This window comes from Rhinatrema bivittatum, chromosome 2 (assembly GCF_901001135.1).
Source record: "Rhinatrema bivittatum chromosome 2, aRhiBiv1.1, whole genome shotgun sequence".
Classification (NCBI taxonomy): Eukaryota; Metazoa; Chordata; class Amphibia; order Gymnophiona; family Rhinatrematidae; genus Rhinatrema; species Rhinatrema bivittatum.
Genome location: NC_042616.1, coordinates 706,837,090 through 706,861,523, shown reverse-complemented (window position 1 = coordinate 706,861,523; position 24,434 = coordinate 706,837,090). Strand labels below are relative to the sequence as shown.

Below are 24,434 nucleotides of genomic sequence, written 5' to 3'. Positions count from 1 at the left end.
TCTTGTAGTGGAGCGTAGCTGAAGAGTGTCAGTAAACAAGAGCATATTTGGGTTGTGGATGGCTTTGTGTATGAGGGTGAGAGTCTTAAAATTAATTCTTGAGGCGATAGGGAGCCAATGGAGTTGTTTGAGAACAGGAGTAATATGTTCCTTTCTGCAGGTACTGGTCAATATGCGCGCAGCGGCATTTTGTAGCAGCTGCAAGGGGGCTATAGTGTTTTTAGGAAGACCTAGGAGAAGAGCATTTGAGTAGTCTAGTTTGGATAGGATGAGGGTCTGAAGGACTGTTCTAAAATCAATGAGGTGCAGGATTGGCTTACCGTATTTTTCACTCCATAAGACGCACCTGACCATAAGACGCACCTAGGATTCAGAGGGGGGAAATTAATAAAAAAAAAATTTTTGTGCTAAATCGGCTCTGTCCCCAGGCGTCTGTGCGTCTTATGGAGCAAATTAGGGGAGTGCATAACATTTTATTTTCTCCCCATTTTGTTTTCGGTTCTGGGGAGGGCCATTTCGGTCCACTCCCCAGATCAGAAAACTTATCTTTCTCTGGGAACACCCCCTCCCAATCCCAACCCTTTAAATTAATTAACAACCCCCCCAAGACCTGCCAAATTAATTTACTACAAACCCCTCCCCTGACCCCCCCCCCCCCAAGGCCCGCGAAAAGACCCTGGTGGTCCAGCGGGGGTCCAGGAGCGGTCCGGGAGCGATCTCCTAGACTTGGGCCGTCAGCTGCCAGTAATCAAAATGGCGCCGACGGTCCTTTGCCCTTACTATGTCACAGGGGCTACCGGCCCCCCGCTGGACCACCAGGGACTTTTGGCAGGTCTTGGGGGGGTCAGGAGGGAGGGGGGTTGTAGTAAATTATGTTGGCAGGTCTTGGGGGAGTCAGGAGGGTGGAGGGGGTTTGTTAGATTTTTAGGGTTTTTTTTATATTCGCTCCATAATACGCACACATATTTTCCCCCCACTTTTGGGGGAAAAAAAGTGCGTCTTATGGAGCGAAAAATATGGTAAGTTTTTTGAGAGTGTGGAGCTTGAAGTAGCATTCTTTGAGGGTGGAGTTAATGAATTTCTGTAGGTTGAATTGTGTGTCAAGGGTAACACCTAGATCTCATACATTTTGTGAGAAGGCTGGGAGGGACGGGGGTGTGTTGGTGGACGTGCGTAAGGGGTTGAGGTGTTGTGGTGCAATGATCATGAGTTCGGTTTTATTAGTATTTAGTGCTAGGTTAAGTTGAGTGAGTAGGCTGTTGATGGAAGAGAGAGCACTTTCCCATTTTTTTAGTGCACTGGAAAAGAAGTCAGTGATAGGTATGAGAATTTGCACATTGTCGGCGTATATAAAATGCGAGAGACCAAGATTTACGAGGAGATGGCAGAGAGGCAAGAGGTAGATGTTAAAAAGTGTGGAGGAAAGGGAGGAGCCTTGGGGTATGCCTCGTATTATGCTGATAGGTTTGGATTCGTGATTTCCAATTTTGACTTTGAAATATCTGTCACTGATGTATGATTTGAACCAGAGGAGGGGGATCCCAGAGATGCCAATTTCAGACAGCCTGTCGATTAGTGTGCAGTGGTTGATAGCGTCAAAGGCTGCGGAAATGTCTAATAGCGCTAAAATGTATGTGTGGCCCTTGTCCATGCCCCTGAGGATGAAGTCGGATAGGGAGGTCAAGAGTGTTTAAGTACTGAAATGCTTATGGAAGCCGTGTTGTGATGGGACGAGAAAATGGTGCTGTTCAAGGTAATTAGTTAGATGTGTGTTGACAGTTTTTTCAAGAACTTTAGCTAGGAAGGGTAGGTTGGAAATGGGGTGATAGTTAAGTCAGCTGGGTCGAGTTTTGGTTTCTTTAGTATAGGTTTTACCATGGCTAGTTTGAGTTGGTTAGGTACATTTCCGATGGTCATGGAAGTGTTAATGATTTATTTATTTATTTAACAGTTTTATATACCGACCTTCATAGTAAATAACCATATCGGATCGGTTTACAATTAACAAGAATAAAAAACTGGGGTAACTATTCAAGTAAACGAAAGATAAACAGTAGGTGATGTCGGCTATGGTGTTTGGAATGGATAAGAGTGCTTTGGTAGGGATAGTGTCTAATGGGTAGGTAGAGGGTTTCATTTTCTTTAGTATTGTAATACTTTCTGTGGCAGATGTGGTCTCGAAGGTGTTCATGTTGGCGTCAGAGGTTTTTGGGGTGATTTTGATGGGTGTAGAGGAGGTAGGAAATCGCGTAGTGAGGTTAGTTATTTTATTATGGAAGAATTGAGCGAGCTCGTCGCATTTGGTTTCGGCTTCTTCGCAATGTGTAGTCTTCAGTGACGTTCTGGTTAGGTCTGAAACGAACGAGAAAAGGGCTTTGGGGTTGAAGTGAAAGTTGTGTATTCTGGTGGCATAATAGTCTCGTTTAGTTTTGAGAGTGTTCAATTGGTATGCATGTAGTAGGGTTTTGTATTTTGCCAGTTGCGTTGAGGAGGGTTCTTTGCGCCACTTCTTTTCTTGTGTTCTGAGTTTGTGTTTTAAGGTTTTTAGTTCTGTCGTGTACCATGGTTGCTTTGTTTTTACAGATGTCAGAATTTCTTTTGTTATTAATGGACATTGGTGATAAGGTTCCATGAAGTGATGGCGGATTCAGGATCCGTAAGGTCTAGTTTTTTTAAATTGTCCGTGAGAGCATCTATGAGATCATCTCTGGGACACAGTTTTCTGAATTGGATTGTTGTTTTTGTGTTGAATCGTTTAATGGTGTTTTCTATGGAGCAAATTTCAGAGCAGGGTACTGGTGTATAAGTGGGAGGGTTTGAGTGGAGAAGGGAATTTGTGAAGATTAGGTCGAGGGAATGGCCTGCTTTGTGGGTGGGTTAGTTATGATCTGTTGGAGGTCCATGGCGTGGAGAAGGGTTAGGAGCGATTCGCAGCTGGGAGAGAGGAGAAGTGAGTCAATGTGGAGGTTAAAATCTCCGAGGACGATGGCAGATATGTCACTGGATATATTTGCTGCGATGAATTCTATGAGGGGAGAAATGTCAGTGTCTAAGATGCCTGGAGGGGTATAGATTAAGCATATTTGCAGTTGCGATGATTTGAAAAGACAGACTTCATATTTGGGTGGGAGGTTGACTGGGAGTTGCTTTAGCTTAAGGTCTTTTCTTTGAGGCAAGGAGGAGGCCTCCGCCTCTTTTTTTTGGTCTGGAGATTGAGTAGATGTCATATTCTAGGCTGGGGAATTGGTTGAGTAGGACAGTATCAGTGTCCTTTAACCATGTCTCTGTTATGGCACAGATGTCTGGTTTTTCTTCGAGGAGTAAGTCATTTAGAATGAGGGTTTTTTTGGTTAAGGACTGCGAGTTAATCAGGAGCATGGTGAGAATTGTGATGCCAAGGAATTGTGTGAGAGGAGTGAGCATGATTGGAAGGAGTGAACTGGGTTGTGGGTGTGAGTATGGGTGGAGAGGTGAAGTGTGTCTGGAGTGGTTGTATTTAAGTTTGTGTATTGGGAATGTAGTCATTTTCATAGAGCGGGGAGGAGGGGGTGAGTTTGAAGGAGTTGGGAGTGTGCGGGGTTGTGGGGTTGTGTGTTGTGCAGGAGGGGGATGGGGGGGTGAGGATAGTATTTGAAAGATGGGAAGGAGCTGTGTAAGGTATAGGGGGGAGGAATGTCTGGGGGGAAGGAGGAGGGTGAGGTGGTGAGGAGGGACCTCAGAGGGAGAGGTTATAGGGTGAGGATAGTAGTTTCTAAATTGAGGTTGACTGGGTTGCTACTGGGTTACAGGGGGGATGGGAGTAAAGGAGGCGAAGGGAAGAAGGAATGCGATTAGAGGAGCACAAAGGGAACACAAAGGGGCACACTAAGGGGCATGCCCCTTAGTTGCGCATCTTCGGCACGCAACACCGAGGGCCGGCGCGGGCTTTAAATGTTGCTTGCCTGGTTGGAAGTGATGTGCTTCGGGTGGGCGGTCTTTCATCGCGGCGATTGGGTGTCACTCGGCCGGAAAGCGGAGCACAGGGAGGCTCCAAGGCTCCGGCCCCGATGGGCTGAAACACCGGTTGTGTCGAGCCGAAGAGAGGAGAGCCGTTTGCCGGGTAGGTTGCGTCGAAGCAGACAGCGATGTTGCAGTTGTGTCAAAAGCATCAAGGCTAATTGGTTAAGGGTAATAATCCCCAGGGTTTCCTGGTTAAGCATACTAACTGCTGCTCCTTGCAGGTTACCCCCATGCACCCTTTTCTTCATCATCATCCACAAGCCTTTAGGAATCCACAGTGTTTATCCTATGCCCTTTTGAATTTGTTTACTATTTTTATCCTCACCACCTCTTCTGGAAGGGCATTCCAGGCATCCACCACCCTCTCCATGAAAAAATATTTCCTTATTTGGTTTTGAGTCTTCCCCATGGCGTTTCATTTCATGACCCCTAATTCTACTAAATGCTTTCCAACGGAAAAGGTTTGAAGTTTGTGCATCATTAAAAACTTTCAGTTATCTGAAGGTCTGTATCACATATTCCCTGCATCTCCTCTCTGGGGCCTCATGCTCCTGAATGGGGCTTAACTACAAGGAGCTTTTGGGCCTCGGTTCTCCTAGGTCTAACTAGCTTCTTCAGTTCTTCTCCAAAAAGCAAACCACCCTTAAAGAGAGCCATGCAAAGGCGAGTTTTAGTCTTCCATCTAGTTACACAGCCAGAGGACTCTCCTGGCTGTCACTGCCGATGCTACTGCCCAAAAAGGACATTCTAATCAGAACTTTGTTTACCCCCTCTTCCCTGTAACCTTATATTTTGTAAACCGTTATAATGGCGTTATTTTTGACGATTCCGAATGACGGTATATAAAACTCGTTAAATAAATCATACGTGATATCAGCTAAAAACACGATGCCTGATTCCAAATGAGCCATTTCTACACTCTCTGGGAGTAGCTGGATCTAGCATACAATTATTCAAGCCACATATCCCTCACAAAAGGAGGTTTATGTTGCCATCGCATTTATAGAAAAGACCTGTTTGAAAATAGCCTCAATCGTCCTATCTTGCGGGTCTTTCAAGACTGTCCCTTCTCTTACTGGGATAGTCATCTTATGGGTTACAACTGACACCAATGTGTCCATCCTGGGGATTCTTAAGATTATTTTTACCTTCTAAAGACAGAGAATACAGCGTGCTCATAATCCTTGCACCTTTAAGGCCCCTTGAGATGACTCCCATTCCATCAATACCATGTGTTTCAGGGCTTCATGTAAAAGGGAAGGTCTTCAGAGGAAGGGGGAAGGTGGGTCTCCATATCCCTTGAAGGATAGGATGACTTTCCATCAAGTCCTCTGCATTGATGCCTAAAATCTTCAGGGCAGTCAAAACATTAGAAAGGAGGGCTGAAAGTTCTTTCTTATGGAATAACCTGACTACTAAGGATTCTTCCTCTTCAGTGGAGAATTCCCCTTTCTCTTAGGAGTCTGGAGGGGCTGCTCTGACCGGGCTCATCCCCTGACCAGGACCCCTCCATTGATTCCATGATGGCAGTCAGGACCAGGAAGTCCAAAGCCTTTAGGATTTTCTCTGTCATTTTGGGGCAGGCCCTATATATGTCCCAAGGTTTGGGTTGGGTCAGGTCCCCCTCCCCCCCATTCAACTTCATTCTAGTGCAGAAAGCTTGGTGCATAAAGTACACAAATTCAGGGGAAAAGAATTCTTGGGATGCTCCAGAAAATTCCCCTCAGGGTTCCTACCCTGCTGACTGAGTGGGGCTTTAATCCCTTATCTCCCAAATGAAGAGACATCCAAGGGAGGGGCAGAGGGGCCCAGGCCATATTTGATCTTTTCCAATGTTACTTGTGTTGGATCTGGCGCTGCCCCTGCCCTGGCCTGCTCTTCATGCTCTGGGAAAGGAGAGGACCCTCGCCAACCCTGCCTAGGGAATGTGTATCTGGTCCCCTGCACACATCAGGGACAGAGAGCCTGAGACACTGGGAACCCACTTTTAGTCATGCACCTGCGACCTTTAATTATATTGCATGGTGCCTAGCCAGAGCAATTAAAGTCGTGGGGGACAATATTGTCGGAGGTACTCATTCTGGAGATTGTACCAGGCGCGGATGCTCAAATGAAGCCCCGCAGATCATTCCGTGCCCCTTGATTCTTTTTTTTTTTGTACTCTTTGGGGAGGATGAATGTGCTCCTTGGGGAGGATGTATGTGCTGAAACTTCTGCTGGATTAGAGCTGCCTAAGATGCAAAGGGAAGAGGTGGGCAGGGAAGAGCCTTGAGGGCCTCTGGGAGCTTATAAAACCAGAGCTAAACCCCCCTTCCCCCGATTCTACCCAGTCCCAAATACTAGGGAACCCCCTCCCAGGATGATCAACCAGACCCCTGGGAGTACAAGGATCCACCCCAAGGGTGCACTCAACCAAGCTTTGTCCTGTGGGGCAAGCAGCTCCAAAGGACCACTGCCCCAAGAAAAAATGGGCTCAACCAAACCAAGCCCTAATCTTTGCTCTGGCAGCTGTATACTACCAGTCTTCATTTACCTGCAACTCCAGGTGACAAAGACTACAGGCTACTACCTGAGGCCACACCTCCCTTATACCCAGAAATAATATCACAGGAAAAGGTGTGTCCTCTGTCTCCAGTAGCAAATAAGTGGGGAAATCCCACTTTTAAGGACTGGTCTATCAGGAAGAAAAGGAAGATACATTACTTAAAATCTGTGCAAATATACTAACTTGCAATCTAAGGGGGGTCAGTCATCAAATCGCGATAGGGTCTTATCGCACTTTGAAGATTTAAATTTCAAATTAAAATAAAAAGGGAGGAGTTTGGGTGGGGTTTTGAATAACGAGGGGCCGGTAGTGCTGTGGGCGATGTTTTGCACAATATCGCCAGCAGTAGTACCGGAAATAACTATAGCTTTTCTACTGGCCCTTTGGGGGCAAAAGTGATCAGCACGGCACAGCGTGATACCGCATCGTTGCGATAAGGCCGGCTGCACACCTTTGCCCCCTGATTTGGCCGCAGCCGATCGTGCCACTATATTTCTAGCGGAATGATAAATCTAGGTGCATGATCCTTATTTTCTTGGTTATTATCCTGTAAGATAGATTCTGGTCAGCAAGGAAGTTATGAATTGATTTTGTGGCCTTCACTGGTACATCAAATTGTGCATAGTAATGGGGAAATTACTTACCTGATAATTTCGTTTTCCTTAATGTTGACAGATGGACTCAGGAGCAATGGGTATAGTGTACTCCTGATAGCAGTTGGAGACGGAGTCAGATTTCAATCTGACGTCAGCCTACATATACCCGTGCAGGAAGCTTAGCTCTGCAGTATTCTCCTCGAAAATCAATTGTGGATATATGTGTGTTTTAATAACTTGATTAACTTGGCTAACTTGATTAACTTGATTAACTTGGACTAGATAAACTGATTTCCAATTGGAGACCGCCAGTGCACTCAACCGAAAAACACCGACACTTGGCAACTACAGGTGTCTTGAACTAGGGTTAATACCTGGCTTACCCGTGCTTGTCTTGCTCTTGGGGATTGTTACCCGAGGTTTCCAGATTTAGGGACAGCCGTGGGCGGGATGCTGAGTCCATCTGTCTACACTAAGGAAAACGAAATTATCAGGTAAGTAATTTCTCCATTTCCTAGCATGTAGCAGATGGACTCAGGACCAATGGGATGTACAAAAGCTACTCCTGAACAGGGTGGGAGGCTGCCCGTGGCCCACTTAGTACTGCCCTTGCAAATTATGTTTCCTCCCGGGCCTGGACATCCAGGCAGTAGAACCTCGAGAAGGTGTGTATGGAGGACCACGTCGCCACACAACAGATCTTGGCGGGTGACAGCATCTTGGTTTCTGCCCAGGACACTGCCTGGGCCCTAATGGAATGTACCTTGACTTGTAGAGGCGGAGGCTTCCCTGCCTCTACGTAGGCCGCCTTGATTACGTCTTTGATCTAGCGGGCTATGGTTGCCCGCGAGGCAGCTTCCCCTTGTTTCTTCCCGCTGTGAAGGACGAATAGGTGGCCCATCTTTTGTACGGATTCCGATCTTTCCAGGTATCGGACTAGGAGTCTGCAGATGTTAAGATAGCGAAGAATGCGTGAGTCTTCAGAGTCCTTATGTTCGTCCGGAGATGCAGTGAGATGGTTTGGTTTAGATGGAAATGAGAAAACACCTTCGGAAGGAAGGAGAAGACAGTGTGAAGCTGTATGGCTCCCTGTGTGGATCTGAGGAACGGTTCCTGACAGGATAGTGCTTGAAGCTCGGAGATGTGACGGGCTAAACATATTGCCACTAGGAATGCAGTCTTCAAGGTCAGGAGCCATAGTGACAGACTGCGTGTAGGTTTGAAGCAAGTTCCTGCTAGGAAATCTAGTACTAGATTGAGATTCCACTGGCCACTTTAGTGGTGGTCAGATTTGCTTGACCCCTCTCAGGAAGCAGGAAACGTCAGGATGTGATGATAGACTAATGCCGCCCACTTTGGCTCTGAAGCAGGCCAGCGTGGCCACCTGAACTTTGAGGGAATTGAGAGACAACCCCTTCTCTTCAAGCCGTCCTGATTCCAGGATCATGGGGATTTTGATTGTTTGCGGAAAGATGTTGCGTTCCTCACACCATGCTTCGAATATTCTCCATATTCGTATGTAAGTTAGAGATGTGGAGAACTTGCTTACTCAGAGCAAGGTGTCAATCACTGCCTTAGAGTATCCGCTCTTCTTCAGGCGAGTCCTCTCAATGGCCAGACCGTAAGAGAGAATCGAGTTGGATCTTCATGAAGGAACGGTCCTTGCCGGAGAAGGTCCCTGTGTGGAGGTAGGCACAGAGGGTTCCCTGCAAGAAGTCTTCGCATGTCTGTGTACCATGGCCTTCTTGGCCAGTCCGGGGCCACTAGAAGTATTAGCCCCCTGTGATGTTCTATCTTGCAGATGTTCCCGCCCAGTAGTGACCATGGGGGAAAGGCGTACAGCAGGTCTTCCTGTGGCCAGGTCTGGACGAGGGCGTCGATTCCCTGGGATTGTGGTTCTCATCTGCGGCTGAAGAACTTGGGAACTTGGGCGGTTTACTATCAACTGGAAGGCTGTGGTCGACAGCATCCATTCCCCTGGGTCTAGACTCTCTCTGCTGAGGTAGTCCGCAGTGATGTTGTCTTTTCCTGCGATGTGGGCGGCTGAGATCCCTTGCAGGTTTGTTTCCGCCCACGCCATTAGGGGGTCTATTTCCAAGGCCACCTGTTGACTTCTGGTTCCTCCCTGGCGGTTGATGTAGGCAACTGTTATGGCGTTGTGCAACATGACTCTGACCGATTCGCCCCGGAGTCTGTGACTGAATCGTAGGCAGGCTAGTCTGACCGCTCGGGCTTCCAGGCGGTTTATGTTCCATCCCGATTCTTCCTTGTTCCATTGCCCCTGGGCCATCAGTTCCTGGCAATGGGCCCCCCACCCTCGCAGGCTTGCATCCGTGGTAAGCAAGATCCAGATCGGAGGTGACAGTCTGCTTCCCTTGCTCAGATGGTCTTCCTGTAGCCACCATTGGAACTGGGTCCGGACCTCTGCCGGAAGCTGGAGGCGAACGGTGTACTTCTGGGACATCGAGTTCCATCATAACAGTAGGGAATGTTGTAGTGGGCGGTGTGGGCCCTTGTCCATGGGACAACTTCTAGGGTCAATGTCATAAGGCCGAGGACTTGGAGGTAGTCCCATACCTTGGGGCGAGCATAGCTCAACAGTTTTCGCAACTGGTCCATCAATTTCTTTCTCCTTGTAGAAGAAAGAACCACTTTGTCCTGTTTGGTGTCGAACCGGACTCCCAGGTACTCTAGTGATTGGGAGGGCTGCAGGCAGCTCTTGGATGTGTTGACAACCCACCCGAGATTCTGTAGTAGATTCTTGACTCTGGTGGTTGCCTGGTAACTTTCCTCAGGAGATTTTGCTCTGATCAGCCAATCGTCCAGATATGGGTGTACCATGATCTTGGTGAAAGTCCTAGGGGTAGCGCCCGGAACTGGTAATGATGGTCCAGTATCGCAAAGCGTAGGAAGCGCTGATGAGCGTGATGGACCGGGACGTGCAAATAGGCTTCTGATAGATCCAGAGAAGTCAGGAATTCTCCCTGTTGTACTGCCCTTATGACTGAATGTAGGGTTTCCATGCAGAAGCGCTGTACCCTCAGGTAAGAACGTAAGAAATTGCCATGCTGGGTCAGACCAAGGGTCCATCAAGCCCAGCATTCTGTTTCCAACAGAGGCCAAATCAGGCCACAAGAACCTGGCAATTACCCAAACTCTAAGAAGATCCTATGCTACTGATGCAATTAATAGCAGTGGCTATTCCCTAACAGGCCAGTACAGTACACGCACTGTTAACCTGCAATTGGACGCGCGTTTTGGACACGCTAGCTTTACCCCTTATTCAGTAAGGGGTAATAGCACGTCCAAAACGCACATCCAACCCCCCCGAACCTAATAGCGCCTGCAACATGCAAATGCATGTTGATGGCCCTATTAGGTATTCCCGCGCGATTCAGAAAGCAAAATGTGCAGCCAAGCCGCACATTTTGCTTTCAGAAATAAGTGCCTACCCAAAAGGTAGGCACTAATTTCTGCCGGCACCGGGAAAGTGCACAGAAAAGCAGTAAAAACTGCTTTTCTGTGCACCCTCCGACTTAATATCATGGCGATATTAAGTCGGAGGTCCCGAAAGTTAAAAAAAAGTTAAAAAAAAAAATTTGAAATAGGCCCGCGGCTCGTGGGTTGAAAACTGGACGCTCAATTTTGCCGGTGTCCGGTTTCCGAACCCGTGGCTCTCAGTGGGCTCGAGAACCGACGCCAGCAAAATTGAGCGTCAGCTATCAAACCCGCTGAAAGCCGCCGCTCCTGTCCGAAAAGAGGTGCTAGGGACGCGCTAGTGTCCCTAGCGCCTCTTTTTACCGCTGGCCCTAATTTAAATAAATTAACTTAATGTATCACGCGCACAGGAGAGTGGCCTGTGATTTTTACTGTATCGGCCCGTAAGTAAACTTGATTAATAGCCGTTAATGGACTTCTCCAAGAACTTATCCAAACCTTTTTTCAACCCAGCTACACTAACTGCACTACCCATATCCCTCTGGCAACAAATTCCAGAGCTTTATTGTGCATTGAGTGAAAAATAATTTTCTCCAATTAGTCTTAAATGTGCTACTTGCTAAGTGTAAATAACCAAGTCACATCTACTCGTTCAAGATTTCTCATTATCTTAAACACCTCTATCATATCCCTCCTCAGTCATCTCTTCAAGCTGAACAGCCGTAACCTCTTCAGCCTTTCCTCATAGGGGAGCTGTTCCATCCCCTTTATCATTTTGGTTGCCCTTCTCTGTACCTTCTCCATCGCAACTATATCTTTTTTGAGATGCGGGACGATAAAATTAATGGAATAGTGGCCAGTATTTTAGTTGGTGCTTGGACACCACGGTTAATGCCTTTAGGCTGAGTAATTTTGTCAGTGTGGTTTCCACTGCCGTCCTCTTGGAGAGGGAGTAACACGGTGATCTCACAAATTTGTCTGGAGGGATGCTGTGGAAGTCCAGATAGTATCCCTCACGAATGATGGTTAGGACCTGCTTGTCAGACATTATCTCGACCCATTTTTGGTAGAAGAGGGTAAGTCTGCCCCCTAAGGCTTCTTCCTGTGGATGGGTCTGCTGATTCTCATTGTGGGGTGCGGCCGGGGTCTGTACGTGAGCTGGCTCCTCTCTTGTGTTTGTTATGAAAGGACTGGCCTCTGCCAGCGGGGCGAGATGCTTGGTATGTGTTTTTGTACGGTCTAAAACGCTGTGCTCCTCTGCCCTTGTTTCTTCGGGGAGAGGGGCATTGTTTTCTTTTGTTCCTGTCCTACACTAATCGAGGCACTGGGGATTCGCCTCATTTGTTGGCTAACTTCTCCAGTTCGCTTCCGAACCGGAGGGATCCTTTAAAGAGCATTCTCGTGAGTTTCATCTTGGAGGTGGTGTCGGCTGATCAATTTCAAAGCCACAGTTGCCTTCTGGCTGCCACTATGGATGAGGCACCCCTGGCTGAGGTGCGCACCAGATCAGAGGTCGCATCAGTGAGGAAAGATATCGCCAGTTCTAATGTTTCGGCGGAAGTGTTTGCGTCCCTGGAGAGAAGCAAGCAGGCACGTGTCACCATGGCGCAGCAGGAAGCGATCTGCAGGGACATTGCTGCGACATCAAATGATTGTTTAAGGATGTATTCCTGCCATCTGTCTTGTGCATCCATGAGTGCAGCTCCTCCTTTGACTGGGATGTTAGTGCGCTTTGAGACAGCACAAACCATGGCATCCACTTTCGGGAACCCTAGGAGTTCTTTGGCTGTGGGTTCCAGGAGGTATAGGGCTTCTATCGCCCGTCCTCCTTTGAAGTTGGCCTCCGGGGCATTCCATTCCAGGTCAATCAGTTGTTGTACGGTCTGTAGCATTGGGAAATAGCATGAGGCCTGACAAAGACCGACCAAAACTGGGTTCGTCTTTGGCTCCGCTGTGGTACTTGCGCCAGGAATGGCCAGCATTTTCAGACTCAGAGACAAGAGTTCTGGTAACTCGGCTTTGGAGAAAAATCGCATCATGGTTCGGTATGGTTCCATCCCTGGAGGGATTTCCCCTTCCTCCAGGGAGTCAGGCTCTTCACCGAGGTGTCCGAGTCCCCTAAGGGGAGGCATTTGCCCAGAAGGGGCGTGTCTCGGGGGATCTGAGAGGGGCTTGGAAGGTTTTGCTCTTCTAGTGGAGGCTGTGGCTGTGTCACAGGTGATACCGATTGCGTCTGGACAAAGGTTTGCAGGCCTTTGAAGAATGCCACCTAGGAAAAGGTCCCTGGGTCCATATTGAATCCAGAGGAGTTCCCCGAGGTGCCCGGGATGCAGAGGTCCGGAGTACTATCATTGGTGGAGCTGAACTCCTCTACAGTCTGAGGAGGGCCTTGCTTCGCTTCCTCTTGAGCCTCTTCGCACTGCAGGCATAGGGCAGAGACCACTTCGGATTCCGCAGCTCTCAGGTGGCAGGCAGGACAGAGGGCTTGCCCCTTGGGTTTCTTGGCCGAAGGTGCCATGATTTGTGCGTGTGGAGTGGCTCAGAACTCGTCTGTGCGCGTTGATGCGCGCGCCGGTGGCCTTAGTTGTGCGCTCCGGGTGCGCCGATAATGTGCGTGCAGGCTGCTATTTGTACGCTTAGTGGAGATGCGTGCGCCACTGTGCGCACAGGCCTATCTGTGCGCCCAGCACCGTTGTGCTTGCAGCTGTGCGCCCAGCACCGTTGAGCACGTCGCTGTGCACACAGCATAGATGCATGCACCGCTGTGCGCACAAGTCGTTTGTGAGCCCGGCTTGCCACTGTCCGCACGGCTCAGTTGTATGGACAATATGGCGATCAAGGGGGGAAATGGCGCCAACGACCAAGCGGGCAAGATGGTGACCCCCCTGGAGGGTCTCCACGTGAGAGGACTCTCGCACCGAATCGGGGTCTAGCCCGGACGGGGCTGCTCAACCCGATTTAACAGACGCCGGGAAGATGATCTGTGCGGCTATCCGAGCCTCAGAGACAGGAGACTTTAAGAAAGTTTTCTACCTTATCTTGTCTCGGCACTTCCCGGTCTCGTGCCGGGCGGTCTCCGGCTGCGGGGGGAGAGGGAAAATACCTTCACAACTGCGCTCGGTATTGCACCCACTGCCTCTCAACCACTCTAGGGGCTAGGTCCACGCCGGGAATTGGCTACCGGACCGAGGCTTACCTCTGAGGGATCTCGGAAATCACCTCAGGAATTCTCGACTGGGGAGGGACCCTTAGGTATCACCGCAGAAGCGGGGCTCGTCTTGTAGAGGTAAGATTTTCTAACGCTGTACAAGTGTGTGTAGTGTCCCTAACTGCTTAGGAGACTGAGAAATACTGAAGAGTTAAGCTTCCTGCACAGGTATATGTAGGCTGACATCAGATTGAAATCTGACTCAGTCTCCAACTGCTATCAGGAGTACACTATACCCCATTGGTCCTGAGTCCATCTGCTACATGCTAGGAAATCAATTTTATTAAACCAAATTTGAAAGGAAGTAAAGCAAGAATGCTGTAAGTGCAAAATATGTCAAAAATCTGAGCTAGGCCAACAGCTAATTTCTCTGAATCAAACCAAGATGGAAGACCAGCAAGGCATTTAGATGTTCTATTATGCCTTAAGACTTGAAAAATGCAGTTCTTTATTCTGAAAACAATCCTATAAAAATTATACTCTAAGTGATACATACTATGAAGCTGTAGTCTTCCCTATAGTGCTAGGGAAAATATTTTTAGATAATCCCATGGTTTCTAAAAAGAAATAAAACCATTATGATCCCATTCTTCTTTTTTAATATCATGCCTTAGAAGATGCTGTTTATTTTTTGAAAATTCTTCCTATTTAATGATTTTCACCATTATTATTAAGAAAAGGAACAGTCTCAGAAAAACAAAAGCTTAGATATAATTTAAAAAAATGTACAACTTTTCTTCCAGTTTTTAGTATAAAAACAAATAAACACATTAGCACTAAACTGAACCCAGGGAATAAGGACAAAAAAAATAATAGAATCAAGAAACTGAAAAAAACCTGTGAATATTTAGCTAACAGTTCTATTTTAATTGGGCACCTTATTTTTCACAAAACAAATGAGCAAAGAGTTGTTTCCACTTCCTTCATTCCATTTTAATGGAACAAAGTCAGCATGGCTTTACCCAGGGCAAGTCTTGCCTCACAAATCTGCTTCACTTTTTTGAAGGAGTTAATAAACATGTGGATAAAGGTGAACCGGTAGATATAGTATACTTGAATTTTCAGAAGGCGTTTGACAAAGTTCCTCATGAGAGGCTTCTAGGAAAAGTAAAAAGTCATGGGATAGGTGGCGATGTCCTTTCGTGGATTGCAAACTGGCTAAAAGACAGGAAACAGAGAGCAGGATTAAATGGACAATTTTCTCAGTGGAAGGGAGTGGACAGTTGAGTGCCTCAGGGATCTGTATTGGGACCCTTACTTTTCAATATATTTATAAATGATCTGGAAAGAAATACAACGAGTGAGATAATCAAATTTGCAGATGACACAAAATTGTTCAGAGTAGTTAAATCACAAGCAGATTGTGATAAATTGCAGGAAGACCTTGTGAGACTGGAAAATTGGGCATCCAAATGGCAGATGAAATTTAATGTGGATAAGTGCAAGATGATGCATATAGGGAAAAATAACCCATGCTATAATTACACAATGTTGGGTTCCATATTAGGTGCTACAACCCAAGAAAGAGATCTAGGTGTCATAGTGGACAACTCACTGAAATAGTCGGTTCAGTGTGCTGCGGCAGTCAAAAAAGCAAACAGAATGTTGGGAATTATTAGAAAGGGAATGGTGAATAAAACGGAAAATGTCATAATGCCTCTGTATCGCTCCATGGTGAGACCGCACCTTTAATACTGTGTACAATTCTGGTCGCCGCATCTCAAAAAAGATATAATTGCGATGGAGAAGGTACAGAGAAGGGCTACCAAAATGATAAGGGGAATGGAACAGCTCCCCTATGAGGAAAGACTAAAGAGGTTAGGACTTTTCAGCTTGGAGAAGAGACAACTGAAGGGGGATATGATAGAGGTGTTTAAAATCATGAGAGGTCTAGAACGGGTAGATGTGAATCAGTTATTTACTCTTTCGGATAGTAGAAAGACTAGGGGGCACTCCATGAAGTTATTATGGGGCACATTTAAAACTAATCGGAGAAAGTTCTTTTTTACTCAACGCACAATTAAACTCTGGAATTTGTTGCCAGAGGATGTGGTTAGTGCAGTTAGTATAGCTGTGTTTAAAAAAGGAATGGATAAGTTCTTGGAGGAGAAGTCCATTACCTGCTATTAAGTTCACTTAGAGAATAGCCACTGCCATTAGCAATGGTAACATGGACTAGACTTAGTTTTTGGGTACTTGCCAGGTTCTTATGGCCTGGATTGGCCACTGTTGGAAACAGGATGCTGGGCTTGGTCTGACCCAGTATGGCATTTTCTTATGTTCTTATGTTCATCAATAGCTCTCAAAGCAGATAATTGTCTGCATCCAAAATCAGAAGGGATATTAAAACAGGAATCATGACTAATAAAAATAGTGATCTAATTGGGAGCATTTTGTTATCATAAAAATGAGCAATCAAAACAGATAGCAACTAGGCCATCAATCAGTCCAACTCTGCATGCTTTAGACTGCATCTTTAAATCAGTTTGCAGAATAAAACTAACTTTCATAAATTATAATCTTATGACTCTTAAATATCAATTAATTTACTGATTTTACATAAAAAGATATACAGATGTTTCATACCCAAAATATTTCCTGCAGGACACTGACATTTTCTTTCCGCATTTAAACCACCAGGACATTGTACACAGTTCCAGCCATCTTCAGTAACACCCTGGGGAAAAAAAAATGAAAAAAATGAATGGACATTCATTCTGACACTATTACTAGTGTCAAATTTCCTACCACTATCATTGTGTATATTGCTGTAATTACTGCAAACAGAGCAAAGAAACAAAAGAGTATAGGCACAAAAAGCTAACATTCAACCATGCCTGAAACCTGCAAAACAAAAGCAGCTAGCAGCACACTCAAAACATGAAATTGATAAATCCAAGAGGTATAGATGAAAAATATATAAACCGCCAATTAAGTTAACGTAGTTTGTTGTATTGTACTGTAGTGTACTGTAATTGCCAATTCAAGAAAACAGGATAAAAGCTCCCAACCCCGACACGAGCCGTGTTTCGCAGCAGAGCTGTCTCAAGAGGACAACTATCTGGCAGATCAAATATAACACAATAGATTTCAATACAGTGGACAAGAGAAAAAGCATCAAAAATAAAGTAAGAAATAATGGATGTAAATTTAGAATTGAGTGGTTACCTTTCATGTAAATTTGTATATTCTTTCCTATGCAGTACTTGCAGTTTAGGCCTTTGATTGATCCTATTTTATGACAACATTCTGCATTCCAGACATTTAATTGATTTTCACTGCTTTTTCTCTTTGGCTCCTTTGAACCCATAATCATTTGGCGCCTTTTTGCCCCTTTAAATCTCGTTTCATATGCTTGTCTGCTTCTAAGCTACTTTAAGTGTATTTACCTGATATACATTTTTTATTTATTTATTTAACAACTTTTTTATACCGACATTCGAGGGTACATCATATCGGTTTACAAAGAACTAAGAGAAATACAGCGAACATGTAAAGGGGAGGGTGCAAATAACAATAAATATAGGTTAACTAATAAGGAAAACAGTAAGAGAAAACAGTAATCAGATAATAAACATAATGATAACATAAAAGGGGTTAGTTAGGGCCAATAATACAGGGGGGGGGAAATAAATAAATAATGTAAAATGATAAAATGGGGGAGGGGAGGGGAAGAGAGGGAGCTGGAGGACTTATGCTGGGAAGGCCTGCTTAAAGAGCCAGGTCTTTAGCTTTTTTCTAAATTTGTACTGGCAGGGCTCAGAGCAGAGTTCCGAGGGGGGAGCATTCCAGCGGGAGGGACCAGCCACAGAAAGGGCTCGCTCTCTGATGGAGGTGAGATGAGCATTCTTGAGGGAGGGAGTGTGTAGGGTAGCTTTGAGGGAAATTCTAGTGGGGCGGTTGTGAAGGATGAAGCGCAGGGGATCTTCAAAGCCAGTGAGAGTTATGGTGGTATTGTGCTTTATGGATAATAGTAAGAGTTTTGTACAGGATACGTGAGGGAATAGGGAGCCAATGAAGTTCTTTAAGAACAGGGGTTATATGATCAGATTTACGGGTATTGGAGAGGATTCTGGCAACTGCATTCTGCAGTATTTGAAGAGGTTTGATGGAAGCATATGGGGAGACTCAGGAGAAGGGAGTTGCAGTAATCCATTTTTGCGCAGATAGTCACTTGTATAACAGTGCGGAGATCATGTGTGTGGAGGAGGGGTTTGAGTTTCTTCATGAAGCTGCAGGGGTTTAAATTCCCCTGCAGCATCTGACGTCATCTGTGGGCCGTTCTTACTCTTCCCGTGCTGGCCCCTTTAAATCCTGAGCCCCGCACGCGCCTAGGGGGCAGGGCCAGGCGCGGAGGATGGACGACTTCTCCCTCGAGGAGGGAGCACCGTGGCAGAAGCTGGGACAGGCCTTGCCGGCCGGGGAGGTATTTCAGCAGCCTGGGCCAGCCCCGAGGTAAGTGAAGGGACTGGGGCACGGCCCAGGACCATAACAAAGAACTTTGTTGGTTTTGCAAGACCTCTTTGTCATAGAAGAATTGTAGGTAAGGCGGGAAATGTTCTAGGGCCTGCAATTCGCTTACACTTCTCGCTGACGTAACAGCTATTAAAAAGATGACTTTTCAAGTTAGGAATTTTAACGAGGCATTTTCCAGGGGTTCGAAATCTAGTATACAGTTTCCATTTGAAGGAATAGTTACGTTGAATGGATGGTTTCCTTGCCGAGACTATGATATCTTCATCCTCAGATAATAAGTGGAAGTGTGCTAGAGTTGAGCATTCAGTTTCCATGCTGTATGAATGAGAGAAGGTTGAAAGGTATGGAGAAGTAACCCTCCCTTCTTTTTTTATTTTTTAATTTGCACTTTATTATAATTTTCAAAAAGTATACAGAAATTATACTCTCAAGAAAAAAAGTAAAGAGATACATACAAAATATGAGGATAATTTCTTCAACAATTTTCAAAATACATAATTATATGTTCTCCAAAGAAACATAGGCGAGTGAGACCTGTTAAACATAGGGGAGAAATTTAAAGAAAAAATATATAGATAACTGGCTTAATGAATTGATGGTTACCATACGGTTACTGATCACCAAACTTTATTGTGGGGCTGTGGACACCATTCTTGCATTCAAAAAAGATTTCAGCTGTTCAATTACAGTGAATGCAAAATTTTCACCTTTGCCTTTAATTAGACATCTACAAGGATATCTAAGTAAAAAATTGGGTAGGCCTGGCAAAGTCAGGGAAAATCTTGACCAATTGGCCAAAAAAAAGTTTCAGAGGAATTTTGAAAGAAAGCTTTCATTACATTGCTAACATCTTTTTCAATGACAAATGATACTAATAACGTACCCCTGCCCAATATCTCTACAGCAGAACTTTCAATAAATTCAGTTAAATTCTCAAAAATGGCCTGTTGGTCTCCCTCGATTCCCCTTACAATTTTGGTAAGGAAGTAGGCCTTATTTATGATGGGCAATTTAGATTCTTCAAATTTCAAAATTTCTAAGAAAAACCTTTTCAATGTGCTTTGTACATCCTCTCCTAAAGCACTTGGAAAATTTAAGAATCTTAAGTTCAAGTGTCTGTTATAATTTTCATCGCTTCCAATCTTTTAGACTGATATGCCAGGTCTTTTATCATTTTAACATCCACCATTTGAACTTGTGCAGTTTTTTTCTCCACCTCTTTCATCCTGCTTCCCAGATCTTTTATTTGTTCCTCCGTCTTAAGTTTCAGGCTTTGCATGTCATTATCCATTTTATTGTATCTGACTTCAGCTTCCTTCACAAATTGTCTGATACTAGCCATTAACTCCCACAATATATCCAAAGTTACCGTGGGTGGTTTGGGGGGAATAATAAACTCACCCCTTCCCTGCTCCCTCGGCTGTATTGGAGCTCTCCCGGTTGCCATCTCCGAAAGGCTCCTTGCCTCCTCGTTCGGGTAAACTGGAGATATTTAAATCTCCCGATCTTCCTGGCCCGACATTGCTGCTGTTCCCAGCAGACTCGAGGAGAACATCGGGGTAGGCGCCTCTACTCCCTCTTGGCGTTCTCTCTCCGTTGAGGGAGTGATGTCATCACGAGGCGTCTGCTGTCGGAAAGCCGCATGTTGTCCAGGCGCCGGTGGAGGTCGGTAATCCGGGGGACTCAAGCTGACCTCCCCAGGCAGCGCCGAAGCTCCCTCTTCAGCAGCTGCAGCGGGGAATCCGTCCCCCGCCTTCACCATCAATGCGGACGTGTATTCTGTGATCCGCTTCTGAGGATCAGGCTGCGGTGGATCTGTAGGAAAGACCCGCATTTTGCCTTTCCTTTTGGCGGGCATCGTTGTTAAGGTATGAGTTCGTTCAGGAGCGTCTTACAGAGCGACCGCTCTCGCCGCCATCTTGGTCTCCTCTCGCCAGTAACCCTCCCTTCTGAGTGAGTAGGGAGGGATCCGATCCCAGACTTTGTGGGGGGCGCTCTTAAAAGTCAAATGAGATATGCATACCATGGTTGTCTGGGTCACGCTGGGGCTATCAATATCCTGATGGCCCCGTCTCGTATACACTTCTGTATAGTTTTTGCTATGAGCAGGATTAGAGGGAAGGCATGTAGAGAAATCCCTGGGACCAAGAAATTAGGAAAGCATCCAGTGCTTCCCTGTACTGGCTTGGGTAAAGCAAGCAGAAATGGGTTGTCTTTCTGTTCTGTGTGAAACAAATTATCTGCGATGGCTTGAGAAAGAGCCCATTCACGAGATCAGAAAACTCTGCTGAGTCTGTCTGTTTCCGTGTTTGCGATCCCTGGAAGGTAGATAACCTGGAGAGTAGCATGATGGATCTTTGCCCAGTTCCAGATGGCTAAGGTCTCTTTGCATAGGGTCCAAGAACCCTATGCAAACCCTTGCTTGTTTATATAATACACTGCAACTTGGTTGTTGGTATAAATCATTCTGTGCTGAGAATAGAGTATGTGCTGGAAAACTTAAGGGTATGACGTACCTCTCTGAGCTCTAGCAGATTGATTTGACAACAGGATTCCTGAAACAACCATAAGCCCTGTGTTTTGAATTGTGAAAGGAGCACATCCTAGCTCCAGGTGGAGGAATCCGTGGTCAGGATAACCTGATGCAGGTACAATTGAAGTGGAAGCCCAGCTTCTAATACGTTCTGATGCAGTCATCATTTTGAGATCGGTCTTCATGAAATCGATTATGACCACACTTGATGAGAGGGGCTGGAGGAACAGATTCCATTGCATTCTCAAGCCCCACTGGAGTCACCACATTTGGAGACAGGTCAAGGGGACTACGTATATTGTCGCTGCTAGGTGACCCAGGAAGGTGAGGAGTCATCGGGGAGGTGTTGAGGTCAGAAATTTTACAAATCTTTCCAGATCCAGGAGTCTTTGAGCACAGTCACTAGGAAGAAAAACCATAGATAAGTTAAGTCTATTCTGGCCCCTATGAACTGTATCGTTTGAGTTGGATGTACATTTGACTTCTCAGAATTGATGTAAACCGACGCAGTATGTACTAGTACATGAACTTTGATATATAAAAGCCTTTAAATAAATAAATAAATAAATAAATAAATAAATAAATTACAAACCCTAGATAGTGGATAGTTAGCAGTGTATCTGAATGCAAAATCTCTTTTGAAGAGGCTGTGATCAACTACTTGTCCAGGTAAGGAAAAATGTGAATTCCCAACCTGTGTAGGTGTTACCGCCACAGCTAGATATTTTGTGAATATTCTCAGGGCTGATGAAAGGCCAGAAGGGAGTACTTTGTATTGGTAATGCTTGTACCCTAACTTTGAAGAAAAGGTACCACAAAGAAGAAGGGTGCATAGGGATATGAGTATAAGCATCCTTGAGATCTAAGGAGCACAGTCAGTCCTGAGGTTGGATGAATGGCAAGCTGGCACCTAGGGAGGTCGTTTGTTGAGATTCCTGAGATCCAGGATAGGCCAGAGTCCCCCTAATTTCTTGGGTATCAGGAAGTATTTGGAGTAATAGCACTGACTGTAATTGGCGTGGGCTAGTTCCTGTATGGCGTTCTGCTTGAGGAGGAACTGTACCTCCTGTTGTAAGGCATCCAGGTGGGATTGATCACTTAGAGGAGTGCAGGGGTAGAGAGTCTAAGGTTGTTTTTGAAATTGAGGCGATATTCCTGTTGCACAATCATCAGTACCCACTGGTCTGATATTATCTTGTACCAGGAAGCTGCATATAGTTGGATTCTTCCCCCAATCGGTGCTATCTGCTGTGGCGGATGTTTTGTTAAAAACCTTGCTGCAACTTTGAAGTCGCTTGCAGTGGTTGTTTCTGCTGAATCAATCCCTTTGTCTTCCTCTCCGTTGGATAGACGGTTGCTGGAGCCATGGTGACTGTAAGGGAAGCTGACGGTAGCCTTGATGGGACCTATATGGCCTCCGCAGATAGAATGATTTTCTAAATTGCGTATAGAAGCGGCGTGAGGTAGAAGATTGAGCTCCCCCTGCAGTAAGCAATTCTACTGCCAGATTCTAATCTTTTATTTGAGTGACAGTTTCTTTTAGTTTGTCACCAAATAGATACTCTCTTGAGCAGGGAAGATCACTGGCTCGGCACCACACCATCCAGCGTGCTGCAGTGGAAGCTGCCAAGGATCTTGCTACTTTATCAAAACCCTCAAACTGCCCTCACAAGGTGACACAAACCCTCCTCCATGCCAAGAAGGGGTTGAGGGATATCACCCTCTTCTGATCTTACAAAAGGTTTTAGCTGCTGGGGCATTCGTAGAGAATATGCACTAATTGAAGCTGCTATATCCTAGTTGATAGAATTGAACCCTGGAATACTTTTTTCCCCAAAGTCATCCAGCAGTTTGTGAAGAGTTGGAGTGGACTATGGTTTTCTTCACCCTGCGCATGGCCAACTCCACTACCACAGAATTATGCAGAGGGTGCACCATTTCAGGGCCCAGCAATTTTTGCAAGCGGAATTTCACGTTCAGTTTCCTCACCACTGTGGTCCCTGAAACAGTGTCCCAGAATTTCATAAGAGATTTCTGCAATACCGGGTGAGACAGGAATGCTGTGGGTTCGCTCGGAAGCTCCAGGATGCATAGCAAACTCATTATTTATGTGCAGGGATCTAGTTCCTTCTGAATGTCTATCTTCAACAGTGAACCAACCTTTTCAACAAAACATGAACACATCATGTCTTCTAGAGGAGAGGAATGGTCTGGCATTTCCACAGGTGGGTCAGAAGGAATACCTGTGGAGCTGCAATAGGACTTCCCAGGGGAAGGCAACATCAGGCTACTTGACCTCAATGATTCTGATGATGAATGGTCCCCGAAATGGTGGTGATGGAAGAGAAAGCCCTTCCTTATTAACTTCAAGAAGGTCTGGTGCCGACAAGTGAGGGCCACGTGATTCTAATGGTGTGGACTCCAGTGGTTGAATTGGATATACTGGAGGAAAAGGCGGCGAAAAAGTCTGCAGAAGCAATGATGTGAAAAAGTTTCAGACAACGTCCATAATTTGATCTACCGCTTGTTGCGAATGTTGAAAATGGAATGTAGGGGTCTCTTGCTCCAAGTTTTGTTTCTTTTCTTTAGCCAAAACAGGAGTGAGAGGCAAGAGAGAACAAATGGGTTGAGGTACAAGGAGCCTGAAACCCTGTTGACATAAAGTGGAAGGGAACTAGGTAACTTGAGTGCTTGGCGGAAGTTGAGGTGACACCATCAGAGGCTGATATATGGTCTTTGGGATCCTTGGTGGTAGAATTACTGCTGCCAGGATATCTAACGGAGACTAATCTGGCAGGGTATAACATCTGGAGAAGCTGTGGTGAAAAGGCTGTCCTCCAAGGAGCCTGAAATAGGAGGAAAATAAGTGATATTGAGCTCCCTCAGTGGTTAAAAAATATTCTTCAGCCCCCATGGTGGTTTTGTTTCTTTAAAGAAGGGGCATCTGTGGTAGCAGAAGCGTGTTTGCTTGCTTTTTTCAGGATACCAAATGGCAATTCCTTGGGTCATGCTCCCTCTTGCATCTGATGCGACAGAAGTGAAGGGATGATGCGCCGTCTTTTAGGTCATTTGAGGTGTCTTTGGCGCCGTATGCGTTTTGCGTCTCATATTTATTTATTTATTTATTTTTAATTTTTATATACCGAAATTCCTGTATTAGATACAAATCAATCCGGTTTACATGGAACGATAAGTTGCCCTGGTCTGAGAGGTCCGACCGGGGCTTTTTACATGGAACAGTGAACAGTACGTTTCCGTATTTTATACAATGTGCTTCGCTTTGGGCACTGTATGTGTTATCTTGTGCGCCACATGCGCCGCTTTGAGCACTGTATGCGCCACTTTATGTACTATGTGTGCCGCAAGCTCAGTGTACTCCGTAGGCGCTGTCTTGAGCATTGATGTGACATCTTCGGCATGGTGTGTACCATCTTCAGTGCCGCGTGCGCCATCGATGCCATGTGTGAGGCCTTCGGAGCATGATGTATCTTCTTCGGCTTTTTATATGATGGGGTATAGGTGTCGGAAGCACAGGGCCCACTAGAGTTATCTAGGGCTGCGCTATTTGCTTGAGCCCGTACTCAGAAATGGGGAGAGTTTCTGAGAATGCTACAGTTAAGTGTAGCTGAGTTTAAAAAA

The 24,434-nt window shown here is 45.8% G+C and overlaps 1 protein-coding gene across 1 annotated transcript in view; it reads right to left on the bottom strand.

The window, feature by feature from the left end:
* The window catches only part of TMEM67 (transmembrane protein 67), a 624,701-nt gene that overhangs the window by 565,103 nt on the left and 35,164 nt on the right, over nt 1-24,434 (bottom strand). The window contains 1 exon segment of the mRNA XM_029591688.1: nt 16,373-16,463. Within this exon segment, the coding sequence (XP_029447548.1) occupies nt 16,373-16,463 (91 nt within the window).